The following is a 13897-nucleotide window of genomic DNA, read 5'->3' as shown; positions in this document are numbered from 1 at the left end:
CCTTGCTCCTCTATATATAGTAAGGTATTTTTTTTTCTCTAACTTCTTTCAAGATTTTTTCCTTTATATTTTATTTTCTGCAGTTTTACTATGATATGCTTAGGTATGGTTTCATTGGCACATTCCTACCTGATCTTCTCTGAGCTTCCTGGATATGTGGTTTGGTGCCTGACATTAACTTAGGGAAATTCTCAGTCAGTGTTGCTTCTGTTTCTTTCTCTCTTTCTTCTCCTACTCTAGTCCCATTATACCTATGTGAGACCTTTTGCAGCTCTTCAACAGTTCTTGACTATTTTTTGTGTTTTTTACAGTATTTTTTCTCTTTGTATACTTTTCCTTTTCAGTTTTGGAAGTTTCTACTGACATGTCCTCAAGCTCAGAGATTCTTTCCTCAAATATGTCCAGTCGACTTAGAAGCCCATCAAAGGCGTTCTTCATTCCTGTTATAATGTTATTGAGCTCTAGCATTTCTTCTTTATTTTTTCTTAGAATTTCCATCTCTCTGCTTGTATTACCCATCTGTTCTTGCATATTAACTCCTATTCTATTGACACTCATGATCTGATTATTTCCAATATCTCTGCCATATCCCTGAGTCTTGTTCAGATGCTTGCTCTGTCTTTTCAAACTGTTCTTTTGCCTTTCAGCATGACTTGTCATTTTGGGCAAGGTGTACTGGGTGAAAAGAACTCTGGTAAATAGGCCTTTAGTAATGTGGTAGGGAGGTGTGGGGGAGGGGGAGTCTTCTAGAGTCCTGTGATCTGTTCTCAGTCTTTTAGTGAGTCTGTGCCTCTGAGCTGTGAATGTCACAAGTGCTAAGTGGGACATGGCTAGAGGGTGATGGAGTGGAGTATATCCTTTCCCCTAGGTCATTTAGGCTCTGATAAAATTCCCATAGTTTAGGCTCTGGTAAAATAGTTTCTTTTGAGTGCAGGCCTAATTAAAAAGAACATAATGCTCTGGCATATTTCAAAATGGTTACTTCCCCACCCCCCCATCCCCCAAGGGGATTTTTTTTTTTTTCCTGATATTGACTGTGGGAACCTGGTAGAGTTTCAGGAAGTAAAACTCACAAAAATGAATGGACCCCCTGGAATTTTAAACTCTCAGATGTATGCAAGTTGAGCATCCAGCAATTCCTCAATTACACATCGACTTTTCCTACATAGGCACTGGTATCCATGGAGGTTTCTGCCTGTGGGTTTCTGTTCTGGTAAATTGCGCTTCTCTGTATGGCCAGTCTCTCCAATTTTGAGGGCAGTTTTTTACCCTGTCACCTCACTTCTTTGAGGGATCTAAGAAGAGCATGGAGCTTTCAGTTTGTTCAGATTTTTATTTGTTAGGATAGAGAGGCAACTTCCAAGCTCCTTACAAGCTGGGTCAGAAACTGGACATGCTAAACCTGATATTTAATTAGTGAGTGTGCTCTCATCACGCTGGCCCCAGCACACCCTGCTCACACTTGCTTGCACTTCCTTATCCCCTTTTGGGATTCCTAGCTCCGACACAAAGACCATGTTCAATCTACCTTGGCTTGCCTTAGTAGTTATGATATGCAACCATGAAAAGTGAAGAAAAGAAAAATCCATCAGGGAACTGAGTTGAGAAAAAGAAGATAATTTTTGTTATAAAACTCAGAAGTAGATATCATTTGGTATTTCTTCATTGGTTTACTTTAACAAGGATTTTTTTTTAATTAAAAAAATGTTTATCCTTGTCAACTGAAAAAACAAAAGCACAACCTAAAAGTTGAGAATTATGTATTATTCGGTGGACTTAAGCCCAGGACACAACCTCTCAGATAACTCTGAAGAACTGCTCGGAAGAGGTAAGAGAGGAGCCAGGATATACAGGAGTTTTTGCAAAAAACAAACAAATAAACAAAAAAAACCCAAAACAAAACAAAACAAACCCCAAAAACCCAGGTAGTGGAACGTCAAAAGATTCCTGCTAATTGAAGAAAACCAGACATCTCAAGTTAATGAATTCAGTGCTTTCCACACATGGGAAGATGCAAGAGTCTGGTTTATTGAAATTATTCCTTTGATAGGGCCACTATCCTATTTTTCTGCACCCTGAATCCCCTCAGGGTACACAGTCAGTGCAGTGGAAGCCTGTTTATCTCCATCCTGAATTCCCCTCAGGGTGCACTGTCCTGCACCATGAGGGAGGGAGGTGGGTCAGTGGCTGAGGGTTTTACATCCTTTGTTTACTGAAATGATAGGTGACGTTCTTTGTCCACATGCTCTTGTTTTTAGCTTTGAAGGTGTAGCCAGGAATGGGTATATAGCGAGGATTTACTAAAAGACTAAAGTAAGGGTCTTTTATGGGTATTTTTTCTGCCCTTCAGGAAACAGACATACTCTGTGGCATAACCTTGCTAAAATGTCTCTTAAGGCAAGATGCAAGATAGCAAAGCTCTTTTTCTAGCCAGCCTGTCATGAATAAAAAAGGCAAGTGGGACTTCCCTGGTGGTGCAGTGGTTAAGAACCTGCCTGCCAATGCAGGGGACACGGTTTTGATCCCTGGTCTGGGAAGATCCCACATGCTGCAGAGCAACTAAGCCCGTGCACCACAACTACTGAGCCTGCACTCTAGGGGCTGTGAGCCACAACTACTGAGCCTGCGTGCCACAACTACTGAAGCCCGTGTGCCTAGAGCCCATGCTCTGTAAGAGAAGCCACCTCAATGAGAAGCCCACATACCACAACGAAGAGTAGCTCCCATTCGCTGCAACTAAAGAAAAGCCCGCATGCAGCAATGAAGACCCAACACAGCCAAAAATAAATTAAAAAAAAAAAAAAAAAAAAGACAAGGGGCAATCGCCACTCTCTGAGTGAATCACTAAATCAGCCAAAGGAGAAGGGAGGGAAATAGAATGAATCTCCATGACTAAGACAGTGGATATGAGCATCCTTCCACGTCTGAATGGTAGAACCCTGCTCAAAGCAGTAAAATATATCTCCCTTGAAAATGTTAGCTCATTTGGAATTTTGGGTATTAATAGCCTTTATTGTTCATTTTCTTTTAGCTCATATGAATGGCTTATCACTTCAGTTAACACATATTTCATTCCTTTTTAGTATATTCATGAAAGTTAAATTTCAAATGAACACTGCATATGTGGACTTTTAAGAACATTATAACATCAGACACGAAATCTACTTAGTGATCTTCACAGCAATCAGAGCGAAAAAGAAGTTGATAAAAAATGAAGCAGCAGAAGGGGGCAGTAAAATTCAACAGAATGCTCTGGAAGATTTTTAATATGCTTTCTTATTTTCGCTTTATACAGAGAATTTCCCAACAAATTTCAGACACTAATAAAAGAAATTTTATATAACAGATACATATATTTGTCTAAAATGTACACAGAAACACTAAATATATACCCAAATGAGAGTTATAATTTTTACATAATCATAACCTTATTTTTTATGGTGTGACATATAGCATAATAATCATAGTACTTTTCTACATAAGACAGGTTTAGCCATTTTGATTTGGTTTGGGACATTTAATATTCCCCCATGACCAGCATCCCCAAAATATACTTTCCATTTTATTTTATTGTCTCAGACTTGTCAAAATTAATAAATCACTATTGTTTTTCCTGAAGCCCATAATTGGACTTCCTTTCTAAACTGCACCCATCCTTAAAATGTCATTTTCTCCTTGAACTATTTTCTAACTGCATAGGCACATGCAACTCTCTGTACTCTATTGTGCTATAGAAGTTACAGATTAAACCAAGTACTTTAACCAAATAGATGTTTTTTAATTGAATTTCCACTATGAAATGGAGTTCAATTTCTTTAAGTTCCAAGTAGTCTAAATGTGATTATTCTCTACGCTGTTTTGTTCTCACCTTTGAATTCAGCCTCTCTGCAAACAACAGAACACACTTATATACACAGTAGGTATATATACTTATATACATAGTAGGTATACAATTAAGCTCTGATGAGGACAAGGATGATGATGACTTCAAAATGAGTTCAGGATTACAATATAAAATTTTAGTATACTTAAAATTCAGAGTATGAATTCTTCCTTCGCATCTAACCAAGCTAAAATTAGTAGTCTTAAATATCAACTTAAAATTTGAGTAGATACACCCTGCTCACTTAAAATGAAACAGAAAATTGGAATTATTAAAAGAAATTATTTTTTTAAATCTATGCTCTTAGTTGAAACTTCATGTGAGACTCAGTACAATAAATGGGAATGTCACAAATGGAATTATTAAATATGTCTAGAGGAGAAAGTCTTCCTGGGTGAGATGGAATTTTAGCCATTTGTGTCTCATGTAGAATCAGATAATGTGTACATTAAGCAAAATACTTTTTAAAAAAATCCAGTGTCTCTTTCAAAGGCTCTACAACGCTGCTACTTTTTTTTTCTTTTCTCTCTTTTTTTTTTTTTTTTTAGCATTTTACCCGCACACACCCTCCCACCACCACCAAAAGATAGATGTTAAACAAAAGCAAAGGATGATGACATTCAAAATTGTCAAAATCACCCTTCTTTTACATCCATTTCATCCAAATTCCTCATCAAATTACCTTCCAAAATGAGAATAGAAAATTGGCCCTAATAAACCCAGACAATTGAAAAGTAAACGTAATGTATTTTAATCTTTTGTCACAACTCATCATTCTGGAAAAGTAGGCAGAAAAGACAAAAAAGCAAACTTTAAAAATCTACTTCCTTCTATTTGTATCTCCTGTGAAGGGCTGGCGACCCAAACAGTGGAAACCACGCGGCAGAGAAAGAAATGCATTAAAGCAGAAGTTTTGGACGTTTAGCATCCCTGCAGATACTGGTCACCTCCGCTTCTCTGGTTCATCGGAGAGGAAAGTTTATAGCGGTGACCCTTCGATCCCAGATTGACTATTTACAGGATAAGCACTCAGGATCGGTATTGAGGAGAGGAATTTACCTTTATTTCCTCTCTCCAAGAAGCAACGTCGGGGTGGTGGCGTGGAGAACAGCATTGCTTATGTTAAAAACAACTCAGCTATAAAGAGAAGCTACAGATATGTACGCTGACTATAGCTATCACATTTCATTAGGTCGAGTAAAAATCTAAAAAAATTTTAAACGTATGTTATGTATGTGCTGAATCTACACGAGGCTGAGTGGTCACTGAAATCATGACACGTCTGAAATATACGACATGAGTAAAACATGTCAGCCTTTCTTGGACCCACTCTCCCCAGTCTGTCCAGACTGTGTCTTCTTCGGCTCCCCCAAAGCCTAGGGACCAGACCGGGGGCGGGGGCGCGCAAGGGGATTCCCTGCGCTCCGGAACCTCCAGGCCCCTCTGATTCCGGGAAAGGAAGCCGAGGGGGCCGCCCTTCCCCCGCAAGAAGATCTGCCTCGGCACCGGGTCTTGGAAGGCTGGGTCAAAGACCCGATAGAAGGAAAGGAATCTGGCGCGAAGCCCGGCGCCGGGGGCGGAGAAACCCGGGGAGGGCCTCAGGAAGATCGAAGTGGGGAGGGGGCGATCCGCTTTGCACCCACCTTGGGGAAGCCGAGCGCAACCTCCCAGGTTTCCGATTTTCCAGTTTGCGTGGGTAAAAAAATCCTACCCCGACCCGGGCGGGTCTTACGCAATTATTTTAGTGGAGAGAGGGAGGAAAAGTTTTGGAGGGGGGTGGGGGGGGGGAAGGAAAGGCGGAAAGAAACAGTCATGCCGTCACGTGGGCTGTTTTCACGCATAAAAGGAAGGTCCTCTCCGTTAGCTTCCAGTTGTCAAACGACTCGCAGCAACCGTCAGAGGACGCTCAGGAACTCCGCACCGCGCCTCCTCCAGCTGGACAGGCGGGACCCACACAGCGCAACGCCTCCGCCGATCCCGCGCCCCTCCCGCAGCCGAGATGCTTGTCCGCGCGCTGCTGCTCTGCGCCGCCCTGGCGCTCTGTAGTGCAGGTGAGTGAGTACCTGGGCGCCCGGCACCTGGGACTCCGCGGCTCCGTACACCCGGGTCGAGTTTCCGTTCTGACCTCTCCAGGGAACTCTAGGTATTCTGAATACCCTCGGAAGACAGAGGCTGCATGTATGACTTTGTAAAGAGGCTGGACCACTCGAGTCCAAATAAACTGGACGGACAGCTCAGCTTTGCCATCAGCTCTGATCATCATGGGTCACTTACTTAACCCGTCCGAGTCTCACTTTTCTCATCTGCTAAATAGGAATAGTGATACTAATTTGCAGGTTGTCGTAAGACAGAACCTGATCAATATATGCGAGATGTTTTGTTTTTTTTTTATAGTACCTACTGTTATTGAATGGAAATAATTGTGTTAAATACCCTAGTTAGTGCTTTCCTGCCCCAGGGAAGTCCAGATTATTTTTTCAGGTAAGCAAAATGTTTAAAAACGAAGTTGTTTTTACTTTGAAATTTTCTCTACTTTTTTTTTTTTTTTTTGGCCGCACTGCGCGGCTTGCGGGACCTTAGTTTCTTGACCAGGGATGGAACCCAGGCCCTCGGCAGTGAGAGCAGAGTCTTAACCACTGGACCGCCAGGGAATTCCCTGGTTTTTTTTGTTTGTTTGTTTGTTTTTGTTTAATGTAAATTAAGTCATGCCACTTTAATACTGAAAACCATTCAATGATTTCCCTTGACACATGGAATAAAACCCAAATTCCCATAAGACCCACATGATCTGCCTTTGCCTTTTCTGAGCTCGCCTTCCACCTCTCCTCCTAGCTTTGCTTCTGCCACACTCTCTCAAACACGCCTCAGGGCCTTTGCACTAGTTTTCCTCTCAACTTGGAATGTTCTTCATCCAATCTTTCAACAGCTTTGAGTTCTGACAAAAACAAAAAGAAAACAAACAAACAAACAAAACTTAAATTTTGATTAATGTACTAGATCTATTCACTTTAATTTTGGAAGTCCTACTTCTTTGAGCCTCTTAAAAAGGCTAATTTGAACATCTAAAGAGTTACAAAGAAAAGCTTAGCAACATTCCACCAATATGTCTGGTGGAATATTCTGTTACCTTTATTTAGAATAGGAAGTTTTTATTTCTACATTATAACCATTCTGTGAGGCAAGCCAAAAAAAAAAAATTGTTTTCCCATGACTACCTGTATATTTCTTGAACTTTTTTATCGTAAAGTTGACTCATAGTAAGTAAAACAATTAAATGTTTAAGTCAAGATTAAGTCACTGAAGAATGATTTATTCACTGTCTTTCTTTTTTTAAAATTTGGGTATAGTTGTTTTACAATGTTGTGTTAATTTTTACTGTACAGCGAAGTGGAGTTCCCTGTGCAATACAGCAGGTTCTCGTTAGTTATTTACTTTATACATATTATGTCATATATATGACATATATGTCAATCTCACTGTCTTTACTTTATTGTAGCAAACCCTTGCTGCTCCAGTCCATGCCAGAATCGAGGTGTATGTATGAGCATAGGATTTGACAAGTATAAATGTGACTGTACCCGAACAGGATTCTATGGTGAAAACTGTACCACACGTAAGTTTGTTTTTGGGTGCCCTCATTTGGAATGGGGATAGATGCAGTTATCATTTTACAGAATGGTGTCTTATAATGAGGTCCCGTTAATTTCTCTCTTTTTTTTCCTCATTGCAGCTGAATTTCTGACAAGAATAAAATTATTCCTGAAACCCACTCCAAACACAGTGCACTACATACTTACGCACTTCAAGGGACTCTGGAACATTGTCAATAACATTCCCTTCCTGCAGAATATGATTATGAGATACGTGTTGATATGTAAGTACAAATCACTTTCTAGGGCTTTCAGCGGCCTCAAAGAAAAATGTACTTTAGAAAACTTTAGATTTTTAAACTTAATCCAAAACATATTTAAATATACCATTTTAGTTTGCCTTCTGTCTTGATGGCCAAAAATATTGACATCTGAATCCCTTCAAGTTTATAAAGTTCTGTCTCACAGTCAGAATTCTACTGAAAATCCTGCATACCTGCATACCTCTTCTAACCTTCACTGGTCTTGACAATTTGTGAAGGAAGTGTGGTCTAGTTGTTTATTGAATGCCCATGGGCCACAGAATTGCACCCATTAAAATAAATGGATAATTTGGATTGGGGTCAGCAAGAAAATACCTTTATTTCTAAAGTGAGTGTCAAGCCCAGACATTCCTAACAGGCCTCTTGAGCAGTAAGTGGATGGTTATTTGAAAAATCAAGATGGCTGGACCATACTGTCTTCTGTAAAGTATATATATATCATCAAAGATGCATTTTAATGAATCATTCTTTCCTCTTTTCTGAGTACCAGTGGCAGTTAGGCTTTAAAGTATAACTGTTTTAAAATAGAGTATCTTTGTTGGAATTAAATTCACTCTAGTGCCACTTTGCACACTTTACAATAAAAATGAACATTGATTTGCCTTGCATATGGGAACAAATAACAGTTTTTTTTCCCCTCCAATTTCAGCGAGATCACATCTGATTGAGAGCCCGCCAACTTATAATGTGCACTACGGCTATAAAAGCTGGGAAGCCTTTTCTAACCTGTCCTATTACACCAGAGTTCTTCCTCCTGTGCCTGATGACTGCCCAACACCCATGGGTGTGAAAGGTGAGTGAGAGGAAGCAGTTAGACATGTATTAACTGTAACTGAGATTGGATTGCTACCTAGAAAATTTGACCATAAACCATGATTTATTTGTTCATAAAGCCATTTTTTCCTTATGGATATCTCTGGAGATTTTTTGAAAGTGAGTCCATGTAAACTACTCCATGAAAGTGAATGGGCATTTTGGTATAATGGCATGATGTTTTCAAATTCTATCATTAAAACTGAATTAATGCTGTAAACAAAACAGATGAAAATATTCAATAAGAAGTTGTTCCCCTGTATTTTAGAACTTCCATTTATATTATGATCCTGTTCAAAGTTGTACTTCTCCTATAAGTGAAAAAGACCCTGGTTACTTGACAGTCACTCTCTGCTTCCTTGAATATAGAGATGGATTCTTATCTTGGCTTTCTCATTTTTCAGGGAGGAAAGAGCTTCCTGATTCAAAAGAAGTTGTGGAAAAAGTACTTCTAAGAAGAAAGTTCATCCCTGATCCCCAGGGCACAAATATGATGTTTGCATTCTTTGCCCAGCACTTCACCCATCAGTTTTTCAAGACAGATCATAAGCGAGGACCAGCTTTCACCACGGGACAGAGCCATGGGGTAAGACAGAGTTAAATCAAAATTACTAGCAAATCATAGTTCTATCTATAAAACCTTAATGGAGTTTCCATTTTAATTCACTGGTTTGGTAAAAATACAAAAACAAACACACACACACACACATACTTACATACATATATACAGATAATTATCTGTAGTTTGGCTCTTCTATTTTTAGTTTAAAATATTGGCGCTGCAGAAGGTTGTCTTCAAAAACATTTGTACCCTGATTATGCTGCCTTAAATATTTTAAGGTGAGATTTTTGCAGCATTATTATCTCTTGGATTTCAGTGACATAGCTTCAAGTTATTGATAGGAATTTTATATCAAACATTTTCTGCTGCTTTTTAAAAGAAATACCGTATAATTATAGTGAAACTTATGATATACGCTCCATATGAGACACTGATAGGTGACATATTTAGGAGACATATTTAGGTTTGTAGGTTTTAGTAGCTTCAGTGGATAAACAAGTTAATTTATTATTTTGTGGCTGTGGAAAATGTGTTATTGAAAAATTTTAATTAAAGCAAACTAAATCATCAAGTTATTTAGTGATAAATATATCATAGACACTTTACATAAGAATAAACAACAGCAACAAATTAAAAATTTTCCATAATCTTCTAGGTGGACTTAAATCATGTTTATGGTGAATCTTTGGAGAGACAGCATAAACTGCGCCTTTTCAAGGATGGAAAAATGAAATATCAGGTTTGTCCCATTTAAATATTAAGAATTAGTTATGACTCACCACCCACCTATGTTCAAAATCTCTCATGATTAAAATTTGTTTCTTACCTCTTTTGTTACTGTTATTTTTTAGATAATTGGTGGCGAGATGTATCCTCCCACAGTCAAAGATACTCAGGTCGAGATGATCTACCCCCCTCATGTTCCTGAACACCTGCGGTTTGCTGTGGGGCAGGAAGTCTTTGGTCTAGTGCCTGGTCTGATGATGTACGCCACAATTTGGCTGCGGGAACATAACAGAGTGTGTGATGTGCTTAAACATGAGCATCCAGAATGGGACGATGAGCAGCTGTTCCAGACGAGTAGGCTGATACTGATAGGTAAGCAAGAAGAGCAAATCATTGAAATAAAACCCTCTTCCCCAGAGAAAACGAACTTCGCTAGGTTTTCAGTAATTCTGGGGGAATGTAGTACATGTAAAATCACCTGCTCCACATTCATTCAATTCTTGAGCTTTTGATGGTAAAAAAGAAAATCTAGAAAGTGAAGGAATGGCAAATTAACAATTGCATTTCGGTTGCTTGAACGTTTGTGGGAAGGAATTCATGTCCTAAATTTTTCTTTTGTGCCAATAGGAGAAACTATTAAGATTGTGATTGAAGACTATGTACAGCACCTGAGTGGCTATCACTTCAAACTGAAGTTTGACCCAGAGCTGCTTTTCAACCAACAATTCCAGTACCAAAACCGTATTGCTGCTGAGTTTAACACACTCTACCACTGGCATCCCCTTCTGCCTGACACCTTTCAGATTGATGGCCAACACTACAACTATCAGCAATTTATCTATAACAACTCCCTCCTACTGGAACACGGCCTCACTCAGTTTGTTGAATCATTCACCAGGCAAATTGCTGGCCGGGTGAGCATTGTTATTGAAAAACAAAACAAAACAAAGGACTAGTCAGTAACTAGAATTTCTGCCGCGGAAATGATTTTTCTTAAACTCACTAAAAGAGTAATTATTTGCTAGTAATATTCTTTCCTTGAAATAAGAAGCCTAACCTATAATCTCGATTATAAAATAATGTTACCATTATAATCTAGATCATAGAAATATTCTATAAATACTCCAAACTTACAGTTTAGGTCTCAGCTGGGAGCTGGGGCATCAGTCTTACGTACTTGGCACCCAAGGCATGCTTTTAAAATAAAAATCTGGGAATTCCTTGGTGGTCCAGTGGTTAGGACTTCACACTCTCACTGCCGAGGGCCCAGGTTCAATCTCTGGCCAGGGAACTAAAATCCTACAAGCCGTGCGGCACGGCCAAAAATAGGAAAAAAAAAAAAAAAAAAAAAAAAAAAAAATCTTAAATATGCCTAAAACTCCGTTGTGTTCTACGATGTAATTCATTTTCAACAGGTTGCTGGTGGCAGGAATCTTCCAGTTGCAGTAGAGAAAGTATCAAAGGCTTCAATTGACCACAGCAGAGAGATGAAATACCAGCCTTTTAATGAGTACCGCAAACGCTTTCTGCTGAAGCCTTATAAATCATTTGAAGAACTCACAGGTGAGAAACAGTTTCTCGACTTCTTCGAAGAGTCAAGGGGCAAATGGAAACAGCACACGTCGAAAGCAAATTGAGCAAAGAAAGCAAATTGGGCGAAGCAAATTGAGTAAGACTTGTTTGTTTTTTTGTTTTTTTTTTTTGTAAAAGTTTGACATTGGTTGTATCTCTGTCCTTGTCACCTTCACAGGAGAGAAGGAAATGGCTGCGGAGTTAGAAGCGCTCTATGGTGACATTGATGCCGTGGAGCTGTATCCTGCTCTTCTGGTAGAAAAGCCTCGACCGGACGCCATCTTTGGGGAGACCATGGTAGAAGTTGGGGCACCATTCTCCTTGAAAGGACTTATGGGTAATCCTATATGTTCTCCTGAGTACTGGAAGCCTAGCACTTTTGGTGGAGAAGTAGGTTTTAAAATCGTCACCACTGCCTCAATTCAGTCTCTCATCTGCAGTAACGTGAAAGGCTGTCCTTTTACCTCATTCAGTGTTCAAGATCCACAGCTCACCAAAACAGTCACCATTAATGCAAGCTCTTCCCACTCTGGACTAGATGATATCAACCCCACAGTGCTACTAAAAGAACGTTCAACTGAACTGTAGAAGCTGATCGATCATATTTATTTATTTATGTGGACTATTTCTTTTAACTTAATTATTTAATATTTATGTTAAACTCCTCGTGTTACTTAACATCTCTGTTAAGGAGAAAGGGGTCACACTTGTGAAGATTTTCATGTTGATTTTAAAGATGTCTTCAAGTTAAAGGGGGAACACAGTTTTCATTCTTTCGTACAATCCAATGAGAAATGGGTGTGACATCTTTTTACTTGAATTTCAACTTATAATAAGAACAAAAGCTAAGGTGTTGGCACATTTAAATGCTGTTACAAGATGACAAAATGCTGCACATTTCTTTCTACGCTATCGATATTTCCAAGGTGTCTTCCATGATGTGTGAGAAGCAACTACCTACTCAATGATCATTTTATGATCTTTTAACCATTTTCTGATCAGTTTACTTCTATTTTGTTTTCCTGGTTTTAAGGTCTGAGTTTGTCTTTCTTTGGACTCTATACTTTCTTACCTGAACTTATGCAGGTTTTCAGGGAAAGCTCAGCTCAGGACTACTACAGAAGACCTTTACAAGAAGGCATACACTCATTTTAAGTGGAAGGCAGAGAACTCTGTGAATAATTTAAAACCAAAGTAGCCTTATAGAGGCTAATAGCTTAGAACTGTAGGGGGTTCTTAACAGTAAGAAAGTTATTCCTATTCTAATGAATGTCCATTCTCACTTAAAAACAAAACTAAATTGCTGAATAGTTCCCAGGAAGACAATGCTTCTTTTCCACATCTCCTTGTCAGCTGACATTTTCTGGTACTGTATATTAATTTAATTTATTGAAGACTATTATTTATGTCTTCTTAGGATGGTTATTATAAACTGGGTTTAAGGCTGCATTGATTTTTTTTTCTGCATTATATCAGAATCAATGTATCTTTTGGGATTACCTCTGAATTATTAATACAAGATAAATAATTGGCTTAAGGTTTGTGAATACATTTATTTAGGAATCCAACTTTGGTATACTGAGATGTAAAGTTGGAATTTGTCTTTAAGGTTTACCTATACACCAGCCCACAGAGAATGTTGTGTCTCATTAGCCTGGATGTGCTATAAGACTGATATTTTGTACATTTTTGAAGGACCTGTGGACGTTTCATTAATTCATTAACCCATAACTTTCTGGGGGGACATTCCGTGCAAAGAACTGTGGGTTTTAATATTTTTAAATCAAGCACTGATTACAGATAACATCAGTATTTATGTAAATAATTGAAAAAGTATGCCTCAGGCAGAGGGAGAAAATAAAATTTCATTAAAGAGAAATAACTCAGGGGAACTTTTAAGGTTTTATGTTATTGTTAAGAAAGAGTCAATAGTAGAAGGGCTTGTATAAAAAACTGTTAACTTGATTTTAAAAAACTGATTTGTTAATACCTGAATGACTGAATCTGGGAATTTGGAATATGTGTTGAATGTTTTGGTGCCTCAGACAAATGTATGATTAAATTAATTTATGTAAACTCTAAGTGTTGAAACAAATGTCTGTTTATTTTTGTACTATTTAAGAACTGAAAATCTCTTCTAAAATAAATTTTGACTTGCTGTATATCTTTGTCATGAGATGATTTCTGTAAGGCATTATTATTCTCCTATCTCTTCCAAACTGGACTGGCCCTTAATGAAATGGTTCTGCCCTCAGTCATACAGAGGCTTTTTAAGGTCACCATAATCTCTCATTCACGGCAACACTGTATTAGAAAATGTGTGCTCTGTGCTATAGGGGATAGCCACAGACTTGTTTTCATTGCCTAGTCTTAGAAGAGGAAAAAAAAAAAAAAAAACCAAGTATACAAAAGGCAAAGAATAAGACAA

The 13897-nt window shown here is 38.5% G+C and overlaps 1 protein-coding gene across 2 annotated transcripts; it reads left to right on the top strand.

The window, feature by feature from the left end:
- The first annotated feature begins 5744 nt into the window (after positions 1-5744).
- On the top strand, positions 5745-13599 carry PTGS2 (prostaglandin-endoperoxide synthase 2). 2 transcript variants are annotated; one of them, XM_068541429.1, is made up of 10 exons: positions 5745-5934; positions 7380-7496; positions 7614-7757; positions 8446-8589; positions 9014-9195; positions 9827-9910; positions 10023-10269; positions 10525-10811; positions 11313-11460; positions 11648-13599. In XM_068541429.1, exons 1-10 carry the CDS (start codon positions 5883-5885, stop codon positions 12055-12057), a joined length of 1815 nt encoding a protein of 604 aa, XP_068397530.1. In that variant the 5' UTR covers positions 5745-5882; the 3' UTR covers positions 12058-13599. The 2 variants fall into 2 exon arrangements, with proteins under 2 accessions (XP_068397530.1, XP_068397531.1); XM_068541430.1 differs by having other exon boundaries at positions 11313-11566; positions 11648-11778.
- The last annotated feature ends 298 nt before the right edge of the window (positions 13600-13897 follow it).

The sequence above is a fragment of the Eschrichtius robustus genome, chromosome 3 (assembly GCF_028021215.1).
Source record: "Eschrichtius robustus isolate mEscRob2 chromosome 3, mEscRob2.pri, whole genome shotgun sequence".
Lineage (NCBI taxonomy): Eukaryota > Metazoa > Chordata > Mammalia > Artiodactyla > Eschrichtiidae > Eschrichtius > Eschrichtius robustus.
Note: the sequence above shows the minus strand (reverse complement) of the source record. Positions and strands in the feature narration are given on the sequence as shown.